Source organism: Anomaloglossus baeobatrachus, chromosome 1, assembly GCF_048569485.1.
Source record: "Anomaloglossus baeobatrachus isolate aAnoBae1 chromosome 1, aAnoBae1.hap1, whole genome shotgun sequence".
In the NCBI taxonomy this organism is placed as follows: Eukaryota; Metazoa; Chordata; class Amphibia; order Anura; family Aromobatidae; genus Anomaloglossus; species Anomaloglossus baeobatrachus.
This window is the reverse complement of record NC_134353.1, coordinates 426,230,583-426,252,352: the sequence shown is the minus strand read 5'-3', so window position 1 is coordinate 426,252,352 and position 21,770 is coordinate 426,230,583. Positions and strand designations below refer to the sequence as shown.

At 42.0% G+C, this 21,770-nt stretch overlaps 1 protein-coding gene across 3 annotated transcripts in view; it reads right to left on the bottom strand.

Moving 5' to 3' along the window:
* Nucleotides 1-21,770, bottom strand: part of NFIC (nuclear factor I C) — a 265,530-nt gene that overhangs the window by 62,681 nt on the left and 181,079 nt on the right. For all 3 annotated transcript variants that reach the window (XM_075352612.1, XM_075352613.1, XM_075352611.1), the window contains 2 exons: nucleotides 2,507-2,635; nucleotides 765-949 (listed from right to left, as the gene is read on the bottom strand). In XM_075352612.1, the coding sequence (XP_075208727.1) occupies nucleotides 765-949; nucleotides 2,507-2,635 (314 nt within the window). The remainder of the gene's footprint in view (nucleotides 1-764; nucleotides 950-2,506; nucleotides 2,636-21,770) is intronic.

The following is a 21,770-nucleotide window of genomic DNA, read 5'->3' as shown; positions in this document are numbered from 1 at the left end:
TACCCACCGCTAGCCTCCGCCCCGCACACATTACCCCACTCAGCTCCACCCCCCCGCACTCCGCCCTCCGCATGTATACACTGAACACACACACACACACACACACACGAATAGTCACCTGTCCCCAGCCATGCAGTCCCCAGCACTGACGTCCTCAGCGCTATGGCCCCGCTCGGCTGCACCCCGCCCGCACTCCACCCCCTGCACACATTACCCCGCTCGGCTCCGCACTCCGCCCTCTGCATGTATACACTGAACACACACACACACACCTGGATAGTCACCTGTTCCCAGCCATGCAGTCCCCGGCACTGACGCCCTCAGCCCCATGGCCCCGCTCGGCTCCAGCCCCCCGCACTCCACCCCCCGCACACATTACCCCGCAGGATGGGGGCACATGTCAGGATGGTGGCTGCACCACGATGGGGGCACATACCAGCATTGGGCATATCACAGCATCAGCATATTTTTACTTAACTTTACACTGTTCATAGCCTTCTTTCATTACAAGATTACAAGCCATGGACATAATTAAACATTAGACTCATTTATTAAAACTGTTCCTTCTGTTGTTTATTTTAATACTAATAAACAATTATAAGAATACTAAATTAAACCTAACCCATCTAGTCCATTCATTACCTTATTATTCAATCTGCTAACCTACATACATTCTAGACTACCCGATATGTTAGAATCGGGCCACCTTCTAGTCTATACATAAACTCCCTTGTCTGTTTGATTGTAAATTCTCATATGCTTACCGGGCCTGGTTGCTGACTGGACGGGTCACAGGCAAGAGACACCAAGTCTTTCAGGGGATCCTGAGGGTTTAGGTGAGGGGGATAGCGAATAGCTGTGTGTGGAAAGTAAGTGGAAGCCGCCTGAGGAAGGAGGGAGGACGGTGGGAAGTGTAACGTAGTGGAGGTATGGGGACTTCGGGCAAGGCCTAAGCAGTGCGAAAAATTTCGGAACAGCGAAGAATGATGGGAAAAAAGAGACAGTAATGAATAATCAAATAAACCACATGAGGAGCAATCTAATAAATATATATATATATATATATACAGTATATAAATCTAATATATAAAGCTGAATGTGTGTATGTATGTATGTATGTGTGTATGTCCGGGATTGGCATCTGCACCGTCGCAGCTACAGCCACAAAATTTTGCACACTCACACGTCTGGACCCCGAGAGCGTCATAGGCTATGTTGTGAGGCGAAATATTAACCCCGCGCATTCCAATTTATCAATCAATTTTGCCCCTATCTACATAATGGGGAAAAAGTGAAACGAAAAGTGTATCTGCACCGTCGCATTTACAATCACGAAATTTTACACAGACACCTCATGTGACTCAGGGAACGTCGTAGACTATGTTTTGACAGGAAAATGTAACCCCACGCTTTACAGTTACTCTCCAACCAACATGCCTCCATTAAAGTAAATGGAGCCTGGAACTACAGGTTATTAGTAGGAGCTGTGATTGGTTGCTATAGGAACAAAAGACATTCATAGTATAAGAAGCTTATATGTGAGGTAATAAGATGTCGGTGGGGAGACGGATATAGAGACACAGACAGAGACAAACAGAGAGATAGACAGACAGACAGAGAGACAGATGGAAAGAGACAGAGAGATAGAGACAGACAGGGAAAGAGACAGACAGAGACAAACGGTGAAAGAGACAGACAGAGACAGACGGTGAAAGAGACAGACAGACAGATGGGGAAAGAGACAGACAGAGACAGACCTGGAAAGAGACAGATGGGGAAAGAGACAGATGGGAAAAGAGACAGACAGACATGCAGACAGGGACAGAGACAGACAGACAGACAGGGAAGGAGGAGACAACCAGAGAGACAGACAAAGATAGATGGGGAAAGACACAGACCTTGATAGAGACAGACTGGGAAAGAGACAGAGAAATAGAGACAGACAAGGAAAGAGAAAGACAGAGACAGGCAGACAGGGAAAGAGACAGACAGGAGAAGACACAGACAAAGAGACGGAGAGACAGACGGGGAAAGATACAGATGTGGGAAAGAGACAGACCTAGAAAGAGACAGATGGGGAAAGAAACAGAGAGATAGAGACAGACAAAAAAAGAGACAGACAGGGAAAGAGACAGACCTGGAAAGAGACAGACCTGGAAAGAGACAGACCTGGAAAGAGAGAGACGGAGTTGGCCAATTTAGTTAAATCTGTGTGGAATATTTGTGGTGTTGAAATACGTATATGTTGTGAAATGCTTCTATTAGCTTAGTTTTTGCCTTTTAATAATTACATTTCTATCTATTTGTTTTGTGGTTTTTGAGTGCAGAATAAATTTTTGTTAATAAATTCTATTTTGTTAACAACAGTTATTAACCCGGGCGAAGCCGGGTAGCACAGTTGGTGTATGTATGTGTATATATATATATATATATATATATACAGTATATATATATATATTGTGCACTAGAGAGCTATGCTCCCATTTGACATTCACCATTCACTCACCACTGTGCACAGCTATGACCGGCCTGTGATGCTGTGTGAAGCCGCTGATTCTTGGGGATGTATCTTGAGGAGATGGGCTGTGAAATGGTGATTTATCCAATTCTGATTTCTTCACAGTGGGAGACATTCCTGTCCAAACAATAAAATTACAATAAAAACAGGTATCAGGTATATAGAATTATGCATTACCACATTTCCTGTACAATAAGGCACAATCAACTGGAACTTACATCTAGTTTTAAGAGTAAAAAGTGGGGAACAAAGTCAAGATTAACAAAAAAAAAACATAATTACACAGCTAAATAAAAAAATATTCCTCCTTCTAACTAACCTCACAAAGGTTGAAAATGTGAAAAGTATAAACGTTCTCACACCGTATCTCCCTTTTAGCTTGGAGAATATGGGCTGCTGTAATCTGCAGCCTGCATTCTGTTGATGGATTGTATGACAATTGAGCAAGATTGTGCACATTGAGAAGAGAATTTTATCCTGTCCTAGGAGAAGATGGACAGGGGCAGGTCAGCCGTACCACCAGCCCAAACATAATAAAATATTGTACCATTGTATGAACAATACAGAATCTAATATAGAATACAGCGGAAGCCTCCTACCATCCCTTTCACTAATGGCTGAAGTCTGCCATGTGCTCCTGTGACATTACAGAATATACTGGCACTGGATAATGATTAGAAACACTGTATTGGCTTATTATAAAACTTTATCTAGTACAGCCACTTGTTTACCCTTTTCCATTAACAGGTTTAGACCAGTGAAAAGTCACTGAAATATGCGGTGCCAATCACCTTTGACAAGTGTAATATATTAAGATAAATTTCTCATAAAAATAATTTAAAGAGGACCTGTAATTTGCTAAGAATTGAATTGTAAAAAATCCCTGAACTCCCTTGATTCTGTAGGTTTTTTCAATTTTCTGCTGAATCTTTCCATTACAGAGCTATTCACGATAATTGCTTTTAAAGCACAGTATGTGAAATCTCTACATGTGATGCAACTTGCTATTTCTTTTCTGGGGGGGTGTGCTTTCACCCATCCCAGATTCTGCAAATCATAGCTCTGATTAGCAGCACCTGGGATGGAGGGTTGAAACCACACGCACCCAGAGAAGAAATGCCAAGTTGCATCACATGCAGAGACTTCACATACTGTGCTTCAAAATCAGTAAGTGGAGCTCACAGATTTTTTTTCACAGTATTTAACTCAATTTTTTGAGCAAGTGACAATTTCTTTTTAAAAAGATTCAAATGAAAGATTCATAGATGTTAGTTAAATCTAATAAAATTTTTGACATAATGGATAACATACAGCAGTCTGCACGTGTATAGTACATAAGGATAAGGCTGCACATCAAAGTTAGATAATAGTATAAGGCTATAAGCATACCGAAAAACATTGAAGCATACAATGAAAAATGCCACTTGCTAACTTTAATATTATTCCTAATATTCATGGCAGGTATGCATTTCATTATTCACACTTTCAAGTTAGGCTAGGTTCGCACACTGCGTCTTTTTGACGCTGCGTTTTTGGCCGCTAAAAACGCACAAAAACGCACCTGCGTCGAAAAAACGCATCAAAAAACGCATGCGTTTTTGCCGCGATTTGGTGCGTTTTTGGCTGCCTTTTGCTGCATTTTTGATCTCTGCGTTTTGCTGCGTTTTTCAAATGCATTGCATGGGCGGAAAACGCAGAAAAACGCAGGAAAGAACTGACATGTCCATTTTTTTTTTTAAACTCAAAAACGCAGGTAAGAAAAACAGATGTGTGCGGACAGCAAAAATGAAAACTCATAGACTTTGCTGGGGAAGCAAAGTCCTGCAGTTTTAAGGCCAAAAACGCACCCGAAAAACGCGCAAAAACGGCGTGAAAAACGCACTGTGCGCACATAGCCTTAGCAAGTGGCATTTTTCATTGTATGCTTCAATGTTTTTCGGTATGCTTATAGCATTATACTATTATCTAACTTTGATGTGCAGCCTTATCCTCATGTACTATGTATTTTTTTGGCTTGCACTCATAATATATATTAGTGCTCACTTCAGTTATCCTTAGTATTATGCACGTGTATAGTGGCCAATTCCAGGTCCACCCTCCATTTACCGCTTTGCATCATGCATACAGCCACAACTTTAATTGGGAAAATGACACTTTTTAGAGTCGTCTGATAAAGGAGTGCAAGACAATGCTACTGAAGTGAATAATGGATGAAATGATCACAAAAATTGCAAAACATAATGCTCAAAGCCCCCTTCCTGATTTCTCATTCTATTGCATGTTTGTCACACTTTAATATTTCAGATCACCAATCAAATGTTAGACAAAGATAACACTGGTAAGCACAAAATGCAGTTTATAAATTAAGGTCTTTATTAGTAAGGGAAAAATAAATCCAAACCTACAGGGCTCTGTGTGAAAAAGTTATTACCACCTAAACCTAATAACTGGTTGGGCCACCCTTAGCATCAACAACTGCATTCAAGCATTTGTGATAATTGACATTGAGTGTTTTAAAATGGTCTTGAGGAATTTTGGCCCACTCATATTTGCAGAATTGTTGGAATTCAGGCACATTAGAGGGTTTCCGAGTATGAACCGTCTTTTTAAGATCATGCCATAGCATTTCAATTGGATTAAGGTCAGGACTTTGACTAGGCCACTCCAAAGACTTTTGTTTCTCTCTCTGGTGTGCTTTGGATCATTGTCCTTCTGCATAACCCAAGTGTGCTTCAGCTTGAGGTCACGAACAGATGGCCGGACATTCTCCTTCAGGATTTTTTGGTAGACAGCAGAATTCATGGTTCCATTTACCAAAGCAAGTCTTCCAGGTCCTAAAGCAGCAAAACAGCCCCAGACCAGCACACTACCACCACCATATTTTACTGTTAGTATGATGTTCCTTTTCTGAAATGCTGTGTTACTTCTACAGTACAACAGAGGCAATGGGACTTATACCATCCAAAAAGTTAAACTTTAGTCTCATCAGTCCACAGAATATTCTCCCAAATATCTTGGGGATTCATAAAGATGTTTCTGGCAAAACCAAAACAAGTCTTTATGTTTTTTTTGCCCAGCAGTGGTTTTTATCTTGGAACTCTGCCATGAAATTCAATTTTGTCCAGTCACTTTCTTATGGTGGAGTCATGAACACTTACCTTAACTGAGGCACGTGAGGCCTGCAGTGCTTTGGAAGTTGTTGTGGGTCTTTTGTGACCTATTTGATGAGTCGTCATTGCACTCTTGGGGTAATTTTGGTTGTTCGGCCTCTCCTGGAAAGGTTCCCCACTGTTCCATGTTTTCGCCATTTGTGGATAATGGCTCTCACTATGGTTCACTGAAGTCACAAAGCTTTAGAAATAGTTTTATAACTTTTTCCAGACTGATAGATCTCACTTACTTTGTTTCTCATTTTTTCCTAAATTTGTTTGGATGCGGGATGATGTCTAGCTTTTGATGATCTTTTGGTCTACATTTGGTCTTTGTTAGGTAGGTCCTATTAAAGGGATTTCTTGATTGAGAATCGGTGTGGCAGTAATCAGGCCTGGATGTGGCTGGAGAAATTGAACTCAGCTTCCCAAAGGTGTGATAAACCACAGTTAATTTATGGTTTGTTTGTTTTTATTTTTTATTTGGGTGAGGGCAATCACTTTTTCACACAGGGCCCTGTAGGTTTGGATTTCTTTTTCCCTTAATGTTAAAGACCTTCATTTATAAACTGCATTTTGTGTTACTTGTGTTATCTTTGTCAGATATTTAAATTTGTTTGGTGATCTGAAACATGTAAGTGTGACAAACATGCAAAAGAATAAGAAATCAGGAAGGGGGCGAATACTTTTTCACACCACTGTAACTAGATAGGGGAAACCTTAGAATAAAAATAAGCACTTTAGTCCACAGCTATTTCTGCAACACAAGATAGGATTATTTTTTTTATACATCTGGTTAAATCTAGAACATTGAAATACAGAAGGAAAACCATGTGTCCTATTGCAACTCATATAAATAAAGTATTCTGCTTTGGTACCGTTTGAAAACCTCATTTATGCTGAAACCAACTGCCTAAAAATAATATTCACTGTTTCAATATCTTGTAAAGGAAATTAAACTTTGCTTTGAACAATCAGGCAATACATACATATTTACCTACAAAAATATAGAAAATTGGCATTACCGCCAATAACAAATTTATTCTTTAATCTAATGCGAGCGAAAGAAGGATCGCATTACAGTCGCAGCATACTGCGATTGTTTTCTCGGTCCGATTAGGGCTGAGAAAATAATCGCTCATGGGTGCTGGGACATGCGTTAATATTGGTCCGAGTGGAATGCGATGTTTTATCACACTTCACTCGCACCGATTTTCATGCTGTGTGCCTAGGCCTTATAATGCTCTCAGATGGGATAGCAAGAGCCTGGTGACAGGTTTAATCTCTGTCGTTTAATTTTTTTAATCCCTGTTGTTTTCTTGAAGTTTTTTTTTTTGGCAATGTAACTTTTATTTTAATGATTGTAAACTGTAACCTACAGAGAACAAGTAACTGAATAACACATCTTAATGATAACTAGTGATGGATGAACCCCCCGATGTTCGGGATCGGGAGACTCGCCCGAATGTTTTATAAAATTGAGTTTTGGGTCGGAGATAATGTGAACTTGCGTCCGAACACCGAACTCGGGCTTTACAATTATGGGATGGGGCGGGGGGCTGTAAAATAAAGAATATTGTTAATAATAAACATTGTCATTATACTTACAGGTCCCGCGACACGTCCTGCAGACTCTGTCTCCCTGCCGCTTCTGCTGATCGTTGCTGTGCCGCCCGGTAAACACCACTGGCTAAAAGACCTTCCATGACGTCATAGCCATGTGACCAGTCTGGTGTGAATGTTGTACAGACATTGGCTTACAGACTGGTCACATGGATATGATGTCATTGAAAGTCCTGTTAACTGAACTTTGATTGTCACTGTGTGAGTGTCGCATCACATCACCCGGCACGGCGCACACTCTCCCAACAGGAGCAGGTCGGCTGCATGTATTTCCATGCAGCTTAGGCGCTACTCTCCTGAGAGCATCAGGCCGTGCAGGGTGATTCAATGTGATACCTAAGTGTAATCATACCCTCTTTGTCAGCCTGCTTCTCACTCTGTACAGAACGATGAAGCAAAGCTGACAATGCTCTACCTAATATTTCCTCTCTCACGTACCAGTGAACGAAGGCTTGCTTGGCGTACATCAGTTCAAACTGGTTGTTCAGCCAGGCCCAGGCCTCTGCAATGACCGTAGTGTTGCTCAGCATGCATACAGCATGCTGCCCTTTGGCCAGGTCTCCCCTGGGCACCACTGTTGGGAGCTGGTAGTTGATTCTGATCTTGAATCCTGTTGGGCACCAGTCTACAAACTGAATAGTGCGTTTTGTCTTAATGGTGGCGATGGCAGCATTGACATCCTTGGGAACACATCCCTCCTGTATAACATGCAGCAAGCCAGGTATTTGCTGTAGTGGGGGTCACACTTCACCATCTGGTTTGCAGGCTCAAAGCAGGCATTGGTTATTTCAGCATAGACAGCTGCTCATGGTAGGCCTTCTCGGCAGAGATTACAGGAGCGTGCGTGACCAGCGGGAAATGGATACAAGGATATGAAATGAGATTGGTCTGAAATTCCGTGAGATCAACATTTAAGGCCCCATCAAACCTCAGGCAGTGATGGACAACACAATCTGGTCAATGAGATGGTTTAAATTTGTGTATGTTGGACGTTCACTGTTTAAGTTCTGGCGACAAATATCATAAATGGCCTCAATGTCAACCATAGGCACAATCTGATTGCTCCAGCATGATGTGCGTGGTCAGTATGGAGTTATATGGCACCACCACTACTGAGGACACTTGCATTGCTGGATAGATTGCAAACTCAAGCTTGGATTTCTTGCCATAATCTACACATAGTCTCTCCATCAGAAGAGATGCAAATCCTGAGCCTGTGCCACCTCCAAAGCTGTGGAGAATGAGGAAACCTTTTTTTAACTCCATTCAACAATAAACATTTTGCTAGCATTTTTTTCATGCGTAATGGTAGCTACAATGTTATAATGGAAACCATAATGTGCTGGGTCATTTGTACAATAGATACTGGTTGTGCTCCATGTACATCACTGACTTATAATGAGGTCCATTGCGTTCTGCAGAGGTGTCAGTCTGCTCACAAAAAAGTAGCTCCGCATACAGATGGATGTGTGATGGAGTCTGCGACATAGGCCTCAAGACAAAAGTAAGGGCAGTCTTATAAACTACCATGAAATACAGTGCCTACAAGTAGTATTCAACCCCTTGCAGATTTAGCAGGTTTGATAAGATGCAAATAAGTTAGAGCCTGCAAATTTCAAACAAGAGCAGGATTTATTAACAGATGCATAAATCTTACAAACCAACAAGTTATGTTGCTCCGTTAAATTTTAATAAATTTTCAACATAAAAGTGTGGGTCAATTATTATTCAACCCCTAGGTTTAATATTTTGTGGAATAACCCTTGTTTGCAATTACAGCTAATAATCGTCTTTTATAAGACCTGATCAGGCCGGCACAGGTCTCTGGAGTTATCTTGGCCCACTCCTCCATGCAGATCTTCTCCAAATTATCTAGGTTCTTTGGGTGTCTCATGTGGACTTTAATCTTGAGCTCCTTCCACAAGTTTTCAATTGGGTTAAGGTCAGGAGACTGACTAGGCCACTGCAACACCTTGATTTTTTTCCCTCTTGAACCAGGCCTTGGTTTTCTTGGCTGTGTGCTTTGGGTCGTTGTCTTGTTGGAAGATGAAATGACGACCCATCTTAAGATCCTTGATGGAGGAGCGGAGGTTCTTGGCCAAAATCTCCAGGTAGGCCGTGCTATCCATCTTCCCATGGATGCGGACCAGATGGCCAGGCCCCTTGGCTGAGAAACAGCCCCACAGCATGATGCTGCCACCACCATGCTTGACTGTAGGGATGGTATTCTTGGGGTCGTATGCAGTGCCATCCAGTCTCCAAACGTCACGTGTGTGGTTGGCACCAAAGATCTTGATCTTGGTCTCATCAGACCAGAGAACCTTGAACCAGTCTGTCTCAGAGTCCTCCAAGTGATCATGAGCAAACTGTAGACGAGCCTTGACATGACGCTTTGAAAGTAAAGGTACCTTATGGGCTCGTCTGGAACGGAGACCATTGCGGTGGAGTACGTTACTTATGGTATTGACTGAAACCAATGTCCCCACTGCCATGAGATCTTCCCGGAGCTCCTTCCTTGTTGTCCTTGGGTTAGCCTTGACTCTTCGGACAAGCCTGGCCTCGGCACGGGTGGAAACTTTCAAAGGCTGTCCAGGACGTGGAAGGCTAAGAGTAGTTCCATAAGCCTTCCACTTCCGGATGATGCTCCCAACAGTGGAGACAGGTAGGCCCAACTCCTTGGAAAGGGTTTTGTACCCCTTGCCAGCCTTGTGACCCTCCACGATCTTGTCTCTGATGGCCTTGGAATGCTCCTTTGTCTTTCCCATGTTGACCAAGTATGAGTGCTGTTCACAAGTTTGGGGAGGGTCTTAATTAGTTAGAAAAGGCTGGAAAAAGAGATAATTAATCCAAACATGTGAAGCTCATTGTTCTTTGTGCCTGAAATACTTCTTAATACTTTAGGGGAAGCAAACAGAATTCTGGTGGTTTGAGGGGTTGAATAATAAATGACCCTCTGAATAAACTTTTCACAATTTAAAAAAAAAAAAAAAGAAATAACATTCTTTTTTGCTGCAGTGCATTTCACACTTCCAGGCTGATCTACAGTCCAAATGTCATAATGCCAAGTTAATTCCGAATGTGTAAACCTGCTAAATCTGCAGGGGGTTGAATACTACTTGTAGGCACTGTATATGACTCCGCTAGTTAGTGGTCTGCTGCTCAGAAAAACGTAGAGGCAATTGCTAGAAAGGCACATCCTTTAAATAACAGGGTATTAAAATGTTATAAAATATGCCCCTGCAGGGTGCCTTATATATTTAGATTACAATTCTTTCCAATGATGTGTGAATTATTCTCCTCATCTAGAGTTTGTTTTTCTGCCAAGAAATGAGCTGCTGGACATTGCTGTGTTTGTCTTCCTATTACAGATAGCTATCTTTGTGGTGGGTGAAGGGTAAAAATACTGTAAGGCTGAATTAGGCCACTCAGATGATGGTAATGAAGTTAGATCTTGTATCCTCAAAATCAAATTAACCTCCCTTGCCGAGCAAGGTGTGGTAAGCGTAGCCTTAGTCAGAAAAGGAGAGCAAAGACAAGAACAAACAAGGAAAAACAAAACAAGAAGCAGCTCAAAACACATAAGAAAGGCAAGCTAATGTGAGGCCATTTTCGACTTCTATGGCAATTCTACCTTATATAAATAAGACATAACATTATCAGCTACCAAGGCATTAGGGGCTTACTTTTTCTACAAAGCATCTCACAATTCACTATAATGCGACATCTTTTTCAGGTGGGTGAATTAGCCAAATTATTTAAAAAGGACGCTTCAGGAAATGCTGGTGATTTTTTTTTTACCTCTTTTCAACGCGTTTGACCGCCGGTGGGCTTTTTGAGCATCTTTCCATCCTTATTATTTTTGTAGTGTTTTTTTTTTCCTTGGTGTTCATTTTTTTAACTCCATGCAACAATGAAGAAACACTTAGGAAACACTAGCAAAACCCTCTAATAGATGCCCAGTTGAAACCAGAAGTATGCATATACAATCTCAAAAGACACACATGCATGTTTTTGTCACAAGCTGACATGAAATCAGAATAAACTTTCCCGTTTTAGGTCAATTAGGAACCAAAATTATATATATTTGACAAATGCCAGAATAATGAGAGAGAAAGAATGTTTGAGGTATTTTTATTACTTTCTGCAAAGTCAAAAGTTTACATATATTTCATTAGTATTTGGTACCATCGCCCTTAAACTGTATGACCTAGGTCAAATGTTTTGGATCGCCTTCCACAAGCTTCTCACAATAGTTGGTAGGAATTTGGGCCCATTCCTCCTGACAGAACTGGTGTAACTGAGCCATGATTGTAGATTGTCTTGCTCACACCTGCCTTTTCAGCTTTGCCCATAAATTTTCAAGAGGATTGAGATCAGGGTTTTGTGATGGCCACTCCAAAACATTGACTTTGTTATCCTTAAGCCACTTTATAAACAATTTAGCAATATGCCTGGGTCATTGTCCATTTGGAAGAGCCCTTTCCACTCAAGCATTAAAATCCTGGCTGATCCCTTGAGATGTTGCTTCAATATTGCAACAATCTTCTTTCCTTATGATGCTGTCTATTTTGTGAAGTGCACCAGTCTCTCCTGCAGCAAAACAACCCACAACATGATGCTACCATCCCCGTGTTTCACAGATGGGATGGTGTTCTTAGGCTTCAAAGCTTCTCTTTTTTTTCCTACAAACGTAACAATGGTCATTATGGCCAAACAGTTAAATTTTTGTTTCATCAGACCACAGGACATGTCTCCAAAACGTAAGATCATTGTTCCTGTGTGCATTTGCAAACATTAATCTGGCTTTTTTATGTTTCTTTTGGAGTAATGGCTTATTCCTAGCAGAGTGGCCTTTCAGCCCATAATGATATAGTACTCGTTTCATTGTGGATAATGACTCAATCTTACCAGCTTCCGCCAGCATCTTCACAAGGTCGTTTGCTTTTGTTCTTGGGTTGATATGCACATGTCTGATCATCTCTGGTACACAGAAACCATCTCCTTCCTGAGCAGTATGATGGCTGGACATTCCCATCTTGTTTGTACTTGCGTATAATTGTTTGTACAGATGAAAGATGCACTTTCGGGTATTTGGAAATTGCATCTAAGGATGAACCAGATTTGTGCAAGTCCACAATTTTCTTTCTGAAATCCTGGATGATTTTTTTTGACTTTCCCATGATGCTACACAAACAAGCCGTGTGTTTCAGGTGTGCATTAAAATACATCTACAGGTGTGTCTCTAATTAACTCAGATGTTGCCAATAAACCTATCAGAAGCTTCCAATGACACAACATCATCATATGGGCTGTCCCATATTGTTTAAAGGCATAGTACTCTGTGTATGTAAATGTTTGACTTTGCAGAAAGTAATAAAAATGTCTTAAAATATTCTCTCTCTCTCATTATTCTGGCATTTGGCAAATAGAAATAATTTTGGTAATCCTAACTGATCTAAAACAGGAAAGGTTTATTCTGATGCCATGTCAGATATTGAGAAATACATGTATATGTGTCTCTTAGACGTACATAAAATTATGGTTTCAACTGTAAGTGCCCAGGCCGCTATGTATAACAAAAAAACAGCTTTAATTATACTCACCTGCAGTGCGGTCTGGTTCGATGGGTGTCAGTGGTTTTGGTCCAGCACCTCCTCTCTTCTTGCAATCGCCGTTCTCCTTCCCAGTTCCGTGTGGATGATGCATCCTACATCATCCACACAGAGGTCTCCATTGCCCTCCTGCACATGTGTGCCGCCCCAGCAGCGGATCGAACCGCTTGGATCCGGGAGTAGTGTCCGTTCATGGCTCAAGGGTCTCCGGACACGGGGGCTTAGGGGCCACACTCTAAAGTAAAAGGGGGGATATTTACAGGGGAGTTCTAGTTCGTGACATCAACCGTGGTGTGCGGTAACTGGGAGTACCGCCGGTGCCATTGGGAGTATCATGGGGGATGGAGTGGGGCAGCAAGGTGTCGTTGTCCTCCACGGGTAGGGGTAGGCCCCGGGACTCTGGATGATGCTACTGGGTACCGTAAAGGGGAGATCACTCAGGTACTCACTCAGCCAATAAGCAGACACTGACAACCGGGTAAACCAAGTCTCTGGGTGCCGCTGCCTTTCAAAGGGGAGCTCGTCCGGGTCCCGTCCCCTGCAGTGCTGCCTGGTGATCCGTGACCTGCCTCCTGGCACAAAGTTTAAATTCACCGTAGTGGCCCAGTAGTCTGGAACTTGCCGGACCCTGCTCCCCACTGTGGTTAAGTGTGGGAGCCTGCTCTCAGGGCTCATGCTTGGGATTTTAGTGGGCTGGTTGTATGGAAGGCTCTATCCCCCTCGTTGTGCTAGTGCCCCGATTCTAGAGCTAGTAGGAACAGTCCATAAAGGCTCCGTTCTCCGCAGGTTAATTGCCGGGTTGCCTGAAGCTTCTCCCCGACCTAGGGTCCGTGTACCTCACGTGCCTTCGGTCCCGGACCGGTGATAGGACCAGGCTGCTGACCATCCTCCTTGACAGGATGAGGGATTTGAATACTGCACTAAAGAGAAGGAGCGTGCAGTACCCTATGACGACCTGAATAGTCCAGGGGCGTCACACATGCGCACTTCTCTCTGCTCTGCTGAAAGCAGAGCAAAGTACTGTAATATGCAGGTGCAGGGAAAGGTCAAAGACCTGGTGTCATTAGACAGCTCTTTGGTCTTGGCCATGGTGGAGAGGTTGGAGTGTAATTGATTGTGTGGACAGGTGTTTTTTTATACAGGTAATGAGATCAAACAGGTGCAATTAATACAGGTAATGGGGGCGTACGTGATCAAATACTTATTTCATGCAATAAAATGCAAATTAATTATTTACAAATCATGCAATGTGATTTTTCTGGATTTCTTTTTTCCATTTGTCTCAGTTGAAGTGTACCTACGAAAAACTCACCGACCTTTCTATTCTTTGTAGGGGGGAAAACTTGCAAAATCAGCAGTGTGTTAAATACTGTATTTCCCCATTGTGCATAGCAGGTATAGCTATTTAGCCAAATAAATAAATAAATAATGAAATGAAAGAAATGGCATGGAGTCCCCTCTATTTTTGATAAATAGCGCAGGTAAAGCAGACAGCTATGGGCTGCACCTCAGCTGTACCTTTCCTAACTATCAAAAATAAAGGGGATCCCACACCTTTTTAATTATTTATTGAAATAATATTTTTAAAAAAATGGTGTGGGCTCCCTTCTATTTTTGATAACCAGCCAAGGTAAAGCAGCCAGCTGAGGGCTGCAGCCTGCAGCTGTCTACTTTACCTGCGCTGTTTATTAAAAATAGGGAAGTCATGTCGTTTTTTCATTAAATTATTATTTATTTGGCTAAATAGCTGTACAAGCTATGAAGCTATGTATCTATGTATCTATGCATCTATGCATCTATGTATCTATCTATCTATCTATCTATCTATCTATCTATCTATCTTTGCACACCTTTTACACATCCAAAGCATTAATCTCAGTTTCATGCATTTTTTTCCTTTATGTATCACATGGCTGTCACATGGATATCACACAGATAGCACATGACACATGAATAGCACACACGTACAAACAGATGACACACACAGATGACAGACAAATGACACACGGACTGTGCGACCCATGTGTTTTTCCTATGATTGTAGATGAAATAATACAAGTGGCAAACTCCACAATATAAAACGATCACTAAATGCTTATTTAACAAATCCCACGGGGTTTGCCCTTTGCTTCCATTTTGCCGCTGAGCACATTTTGAATTAGAAGTTTTATTTTAGTAAATAAAAGTAATAAAAATAGCTATTTTATCTAGCTTTGTATACGCTTTTTTTCATTTGTATTGTTCTCCTTATACAATCCGTATAACATTAGTTTCTATACATCAGCAGTTACTAACATTTATAAAAATAAAGAGTTTCCTTTATTAAAGAATTGCAATATATTTATAAAAATTGGATGCTGTGTGTATGATCCATTTTATTATTTGACAATAGGCGAGTCTCACCGGAAATACAGATGGTGCGATGGACATTTAGTACGTGAGAAAAAAAAAGTCTAAACAGTCCTTGTTTGCTATCATGGGTGTGAGTACTTCCAGCTTTACCTGTGAACAACACTTGGAACAAATATGCAGTTGTGTGAACTTAGGGCTCGTTCAGACGACTGTATTGATCGTACTTCTGCTGTCCTTATGCAAAACTGATAATACTTGGACAGTACACTGACCACTGCAAGTTCACATAAACGTTTTTACACACGGATTGATGTAAATCGCAGCATGCATTACTGTCATCTGTATTTTGGATCAAGGTCGCCTATTAAGTCAATAGGTGTGAAAAATAATGCATCACATATGAGTTACCATATGGATGTCATTTGTTTTTAAGAGTATATTACAATTATTAACATAATAAACTGTATTTCGTCTTTATTACTCATGTAATTTTTCATGTAAAAAAGGATGTCATACAGATGGATAAACAGACACATGGATTGCATACAGACATAAAAAACAAACACGCAGATTGCATACGGGTGAAAGTTTGTCAGTTTTTCTGGAAGAAAAATGACTGATTTTACATATGCTCGCTCGTGTGAACACAGCCTTAGCCTAACATTAATATTCTTTCTTTCCGCCCTCCATTACGTCTTCTTTTATGGTTCCTTCTTAAAATCAGATTAAAGAAGAGCTATGAATTGTCACAAATGGAGGAAGTGGCCAGGAGATGAACATTGTCAGCTTCGCCTTGTAGCACGCTGTCAATGGTAAACAAATCTTACAATTATTTACAAAGTTCACAATGGTGTTCCTCGCCAGTGTATAAGTGGATGCATACAAAGTTGCATGGAAACTAAAGTGAGTTCCAGGCAGTGAAAATTCCACTGTCTGCCCAGTACAAGGAGCTCCTGATACACATCCAACCACAGTCTGAACAAAGACATTAAGTGAGAGCAGAGGGAGGGGGAGCTGTGAGGGAAAGGAGGGGTGACCGGGAGGAGGGGATGTCAGGACCTGGCAGTTCATCTCAGGACAGCGCGCTATAATACAGTAAACATGTGACACAGCAGGGAGGAGACCTACATAGACGTCCCTGCTATTGCCACAGCCAGCAGCTTCACTGCAAACTTCCTGCGAATGCTTTCATGGATCCCTCTAGTTCTCCGATAGATTGTCGCAATGATAAACCACTGCAGACGTTCCCTACGTCAAATTACTTTCTTTGTTTTTATGACCTTAGTTCTGAATCTCCTTAAACTATATTAGATACTTTAATTGTTGTGTCTAATGGACATGCAAGTCATTGTCTCTATTTCAGTCACAAGCGTTAAAATTCGTCTGATAACCCTAAAGCCGGGGTCACACGAACATATGAAAATCGTCTAATTTTCAGCAAGAAAACGCGGTCGATTTTCCTCTATATTGTTATCAGTATTCCTGTATTTTACGCTTCTGTTTTTATACAACTGTTCAAAATATGCATGATAAAATAGTCTCTGAGGTTATCAATGCAATAAAGTCATGGGCAAAAGCGTTGGCACCCTTGAAATTGTTCCAAAAAATGGAGTATTTCTCCAAAAATGTATTGCAATTACACATGTTTTGTTATACACGTTAATTTTACATTTTATATGTAGGAACAACACAAACAAAGAGAAAAAAACTAATTGGACATAATTTCACATAAAACCCCAAAAATGGACAGGACAAAATTGTTGGCACCCTCAACTTAATATTTGGTTGCACACTCTTTGGAATAAGTGCAATCAGTCGCTTCCTATAACCATCAACAAGCTTATTACACCTTTCAACTGGAGTTTTGAAAAATTCTTCTTTTGCAAACTGCTTCAGGTCTCCCATATTTGAAGGCACCTTCTCCCAACAGCAATTTTATGACCTCTGCACAATTGTTCCATGGATTTTAGATCCAGATACATTGCTGACCACTTCAGAACTCTCCAGTGCTTTGTTTCCATCCATTTCTGGTGCTTCTTGTAGTTTGTTTGGGGTCATTATTCTGGTGGAAGACCCATGACCTAGGACGCAAACCAAGCTTTCTGACACTGGGCACTACACTGATAATCTTCAAATTTCATAATGTCTTACACATAGTGATGGGCGAACCCCCCGATGTTTGGGATCGGGAGCCTCGCCCGAACATTTTGTAAAGTTCGAGTTCGAGGCCGAAGATAACATGAACTTGTGTCCGAATCCCGAACTTTGGACTTTACTAATTATGTGATGGAACGGGGTAGGGGGGGGGGGCTGTAAAATAAAGAATATAGTTAATAATAAACATTGTCATTATACTTACAGGTCCCGCGATGCGTCCTGCAGACTCTGTCTCCCGGCTGCATCGGCTTCCGAGTCCAAACATTGCTGTGCCTCCAGGTAACCACCTCTAACTACAGGACCTTCCATGACGTTATAGTCATGTGACCAGCCTGGTGTTAATGTTGTATTACCTCGTGGGTTACAGACTGGTCACATGGCTATGATGTCATGGAAGGTCCTGTAGTCACTGGTGGTTACTCGGGGGCACAGCTGACCGGCCTCAGCTGTGCACTCAGGTGAAGTCTCTGACTGCTCTCAGCTGAGTCTGTGTGAGCAGATCTGTGTTTGTCTCTTCGCACAAATGTAGCAGAGCTGGAGATGCTCACCCGCCTTTGGACTATGTTGGAAGATTTTTGTTTGAGTAACAAGGATGGAGTCCTAAATGTCTTCTATTTTATTTCTATTAAAATATTTTTTCCTCTGTGTTGCTGTTTTATTTCACTGTTAAAATAACAGACAATCACAGACGTTGTCACAAAGTGGGCATCTGTGATTGGATGCTGGAGTAACCTGAAACCAGCCCATCCATTCTAGCATCTAGAATGTATGGGCAAATTTATGGTTACTCCAACAATCAATCACAGTCGCCCATTCTGCGTGATAGCGTCTGTAATTGGCTATTGGGTCCTTCACACATATAGTAGTGTAAAAATAAATAAATAATTAAAAAAAATGACATAGTGCTCCGTGGTATTTTTGACTTTTAGTGCAGATTTAGCGGATTGCTACCTGGCTTTACCTTGGCTGGCAATCAAAATACAGGAAGCCTAATAATATATTTTTTTAATTATTTAAAAAATTAATTAACGAAAAAAAATGCGTGGGCTCCCACCGTATTTTGATCGCCAGTCAGGTAAAATCAGGCAGCTGGGATTGTCAGCCCAAGCGTTCTCGGCCCTCACGCTAAAAACCGCAGCCCGCAGCTGCCCCTGGAAATGGCGCATTGTTGCTTAGCACCATTTACAGGCACTTTACCTGTCTTGTCCAGCGGCTCTGATGGCGGTGGCTTGCTGGGTAATAAAGGGGTTAATATCAGCTTTATATTCTCAGGTGATACTAAGCCCGAAATTCATGGTGTCACACCAAATTAAACATGGCCACCATGAATTCCTAGTAAACAGTAAAAAAAACCATAACACATAGAAACATTTTTTTATTAGAAATAAAACAAAAAAAACATTTACAGTAGAGACTCCATCTTCATTATAAAAAAATCCTTAGTCCAACGTAGTCCACAATTAGAGCAATATCAGCTCTGCTTCATTGCTCTGTACAGAAAAGTGTCTATACAGAGCAAGAAGCAGGCTGACACTGAGGGTATGATTCCACTTGCGTATGACTCGTGCAGTCTCGCATCGGTATCACCCGGCATAGTGGCACACTCTTTGGACAGGGGCGGCTCAGCTGCATGGAAATACATGCAGCTGACCCGCTCCTGTCAGGAGAGTGTGCGCCGTGCTGGGTGATACCGATGCGAGACTCGCACGAGTCATACGCAAGTGGAATCATACTCTGTCAAAGTTCACCTGAGTCCATGACTTAGCCATGGACTCGAGTGAACCCTGACGTCACCGTGAACATGGCCGAAAACAGTCGAAGACTGCCGAGTGACAGCAGTGCAGTGAATACCTCTGGAAGTTAATGATCGCACCTGGAAGCAGAAGCGGCCGGGAGACAGCGGCTGAGCGGATAATAATGTTTTTTAATAATGTGCTTTTTTTACAGCTCCTGGACCCCAACTGTAACACAAGCTTCCCAGGAAAGCTCGTGTTCGGGATCGTGTGCACGAACACTATGTGTTCAGTACGGACCATAAACTTTACAGTTCGGGTTCGCCCATCACTACTTACACACAGTCAAGGCACCCAGTGCAAGAGGCAGCAAAACAACCCCAAAACATCTTTGAACCTCTACCCTGTATGACTATAAGTACTATGTTTTTTTTTCTTTGTAGGCCTCATTCTATTTTCGGTAAACATTAGAATGATGTGCGTTACCAAAAAGCTTTGTTTTGGTCTCATCTGTGAACAAGACGCTTTCCCAGAAGAAGTTTGGCTTACGCATGTAAATTTTGGCAAAGTAGCTTTTTTATGTCTTTGTTTCAGCAGTGGGGTGCTCTTGGGTCTCCTGATATAACGTTTCATTCCATTTAGATGTGGACAGAGAGTTTGTGCTGACACTGATACACCCTGAGTCTGCAGGATAGCTTTAATTTCTTTGGCACTTTATTGGGGCTACTTATCCACCATCTGGACTATACTGCATTGCAACATTTCATCAATTTTTCTCTGCCAACAACGTCCAGGGAGATTAGCTACAATGCCATGGGTTATAAACTTCTTCATTGTGGACAAAGGAACATCAAGATCTTTAGAGATGGACTTGTAACCTTGCGATTGTTGATATTTTTCAACAATTTTCGTTGTCAAGTCCTCAGACAGTTTTCTTTTCATCTTTCTGTTCTCCATGCTTAGTGTGGCACACCCAGATACACAATGCAAAGACTGAGTACATTTTTCCTCTATTTATCTGATTTCAGTTGTGATTTTTATATTGCCCACTCCTGTTATTTGTCACAGATCAGTTTGAACCAGCATCACATGCTTGAAACAAAGTTATTTACGTACAATTTTGGAAACTGGTCTAAAATTTTGTCCAGACCATTTTTGGAGTCTTGTGTGAAATTATGTTCAATTTGCCCTTTTTCTGTTGGTTTTTTTTGTGTTGTACCAATACACACAAAGTAAATAAATGTGTATAATAAAACATTTGTAATTGCACTAATTTTCTGGGGAAACATTTCATTTTCTGAAACAATTTCAAGGGTACCAACACTTTCAGCCATGACTGGATATCAATAAAAATTGGATACAACACGGTCATTAACTTGAATGGGCAAAACTCAGAAGGGACTGGTGCATGCTGCAATTTTTTTCACACGGACAACTGGTCATTATGAAAAGCTGTCATTAATGATGTTGTTCAAGTATGTCTTGTCATTGTACCAGTCAAAAGTAAAGGGCAGTTGCAGTTGGGTATTGAGTAGACACACCTGCCCACTGTGTAACACCACCACCGCGAAAGGCTCACCTGGTGACAACAGTGGCTGTTTCATAGCGCTCTCCTTGTAGTTTCCAACATCATTGGCCATAATTTCTGATCACCGTGAATCTACTTTCACCAGTGAGCAGCACCGATGCCCACTGATCCCTAGTCTAGAGTAAATGCTCCATGACCCATGACAAGACAATGACGCCTAAGTCTGCAGTTCATCTAGCACGCAGACCACGCTGATGTAAACAGTTTTGAATGGGCTGATGTGATACTTGGGTGCCTCTCATCTCCCTTAAATGTGCCTGGAGTTGTGCGGCATTCATCATCCAGTTCTGAAGGGCATTGTTCACAATGAAGTGGTCATCAGTGTGGGATGTGGCCAAAGGACGTCCACTTCTATGCCTTTCTGTGTCTCTTCCAGTCTCTCTGTATCTGTGTTGCAACCTTCTGACGACACTCTGACACTCTAAGCTCAGTGGCCACTTCCGTCTGAATCAATTGTTAGGTGTCATCTTGGTCTCATGATGTCAAAATGTGAACAGTGTAGTGCCCCTGAATACATCAGGGTGCTACAGGGAACTGTATCCTGTCACCCAGGGTACAGGGCCTCCCCCCATGGTTCCAGGTTCCCAATAACGGTGTCACTAACATCCGCACTACAAGTCCCAACCACGTCTCACACCATAACCTGTACAGACACACCAGTGGGTTGGTCAAGTTGGAGCAGGGCCGCCCACCTAGGGGTCAGGCAGACTGGTGGGAGGGGAAACAAGGAGTTGAGAGTTGGCCCTCAAAGAGTGAGGAGCTGGGGAGTTGTAGCTCCCAGGCAGGCGACAGGTTGGGTTGCAGACGGTGGTCTGGGACCACAGGAGTCGGGGACTGGTATCAGGAACACTGGACACGGGTGTGACGGACGTAGTCTAGGAGGACTGTCAGCACCAGAAAGCCAAATTACCTTACCAGTACCGAGCACGGTGGGGTACAGGACCCTAGATCAGGGAAGAGCTTCAGGCGCCTTGATAACCTGTGGAGGATAGTCTCTTTATGAACTTTCCCCAAGAGCTCAGAGATTGAAGGCATCAG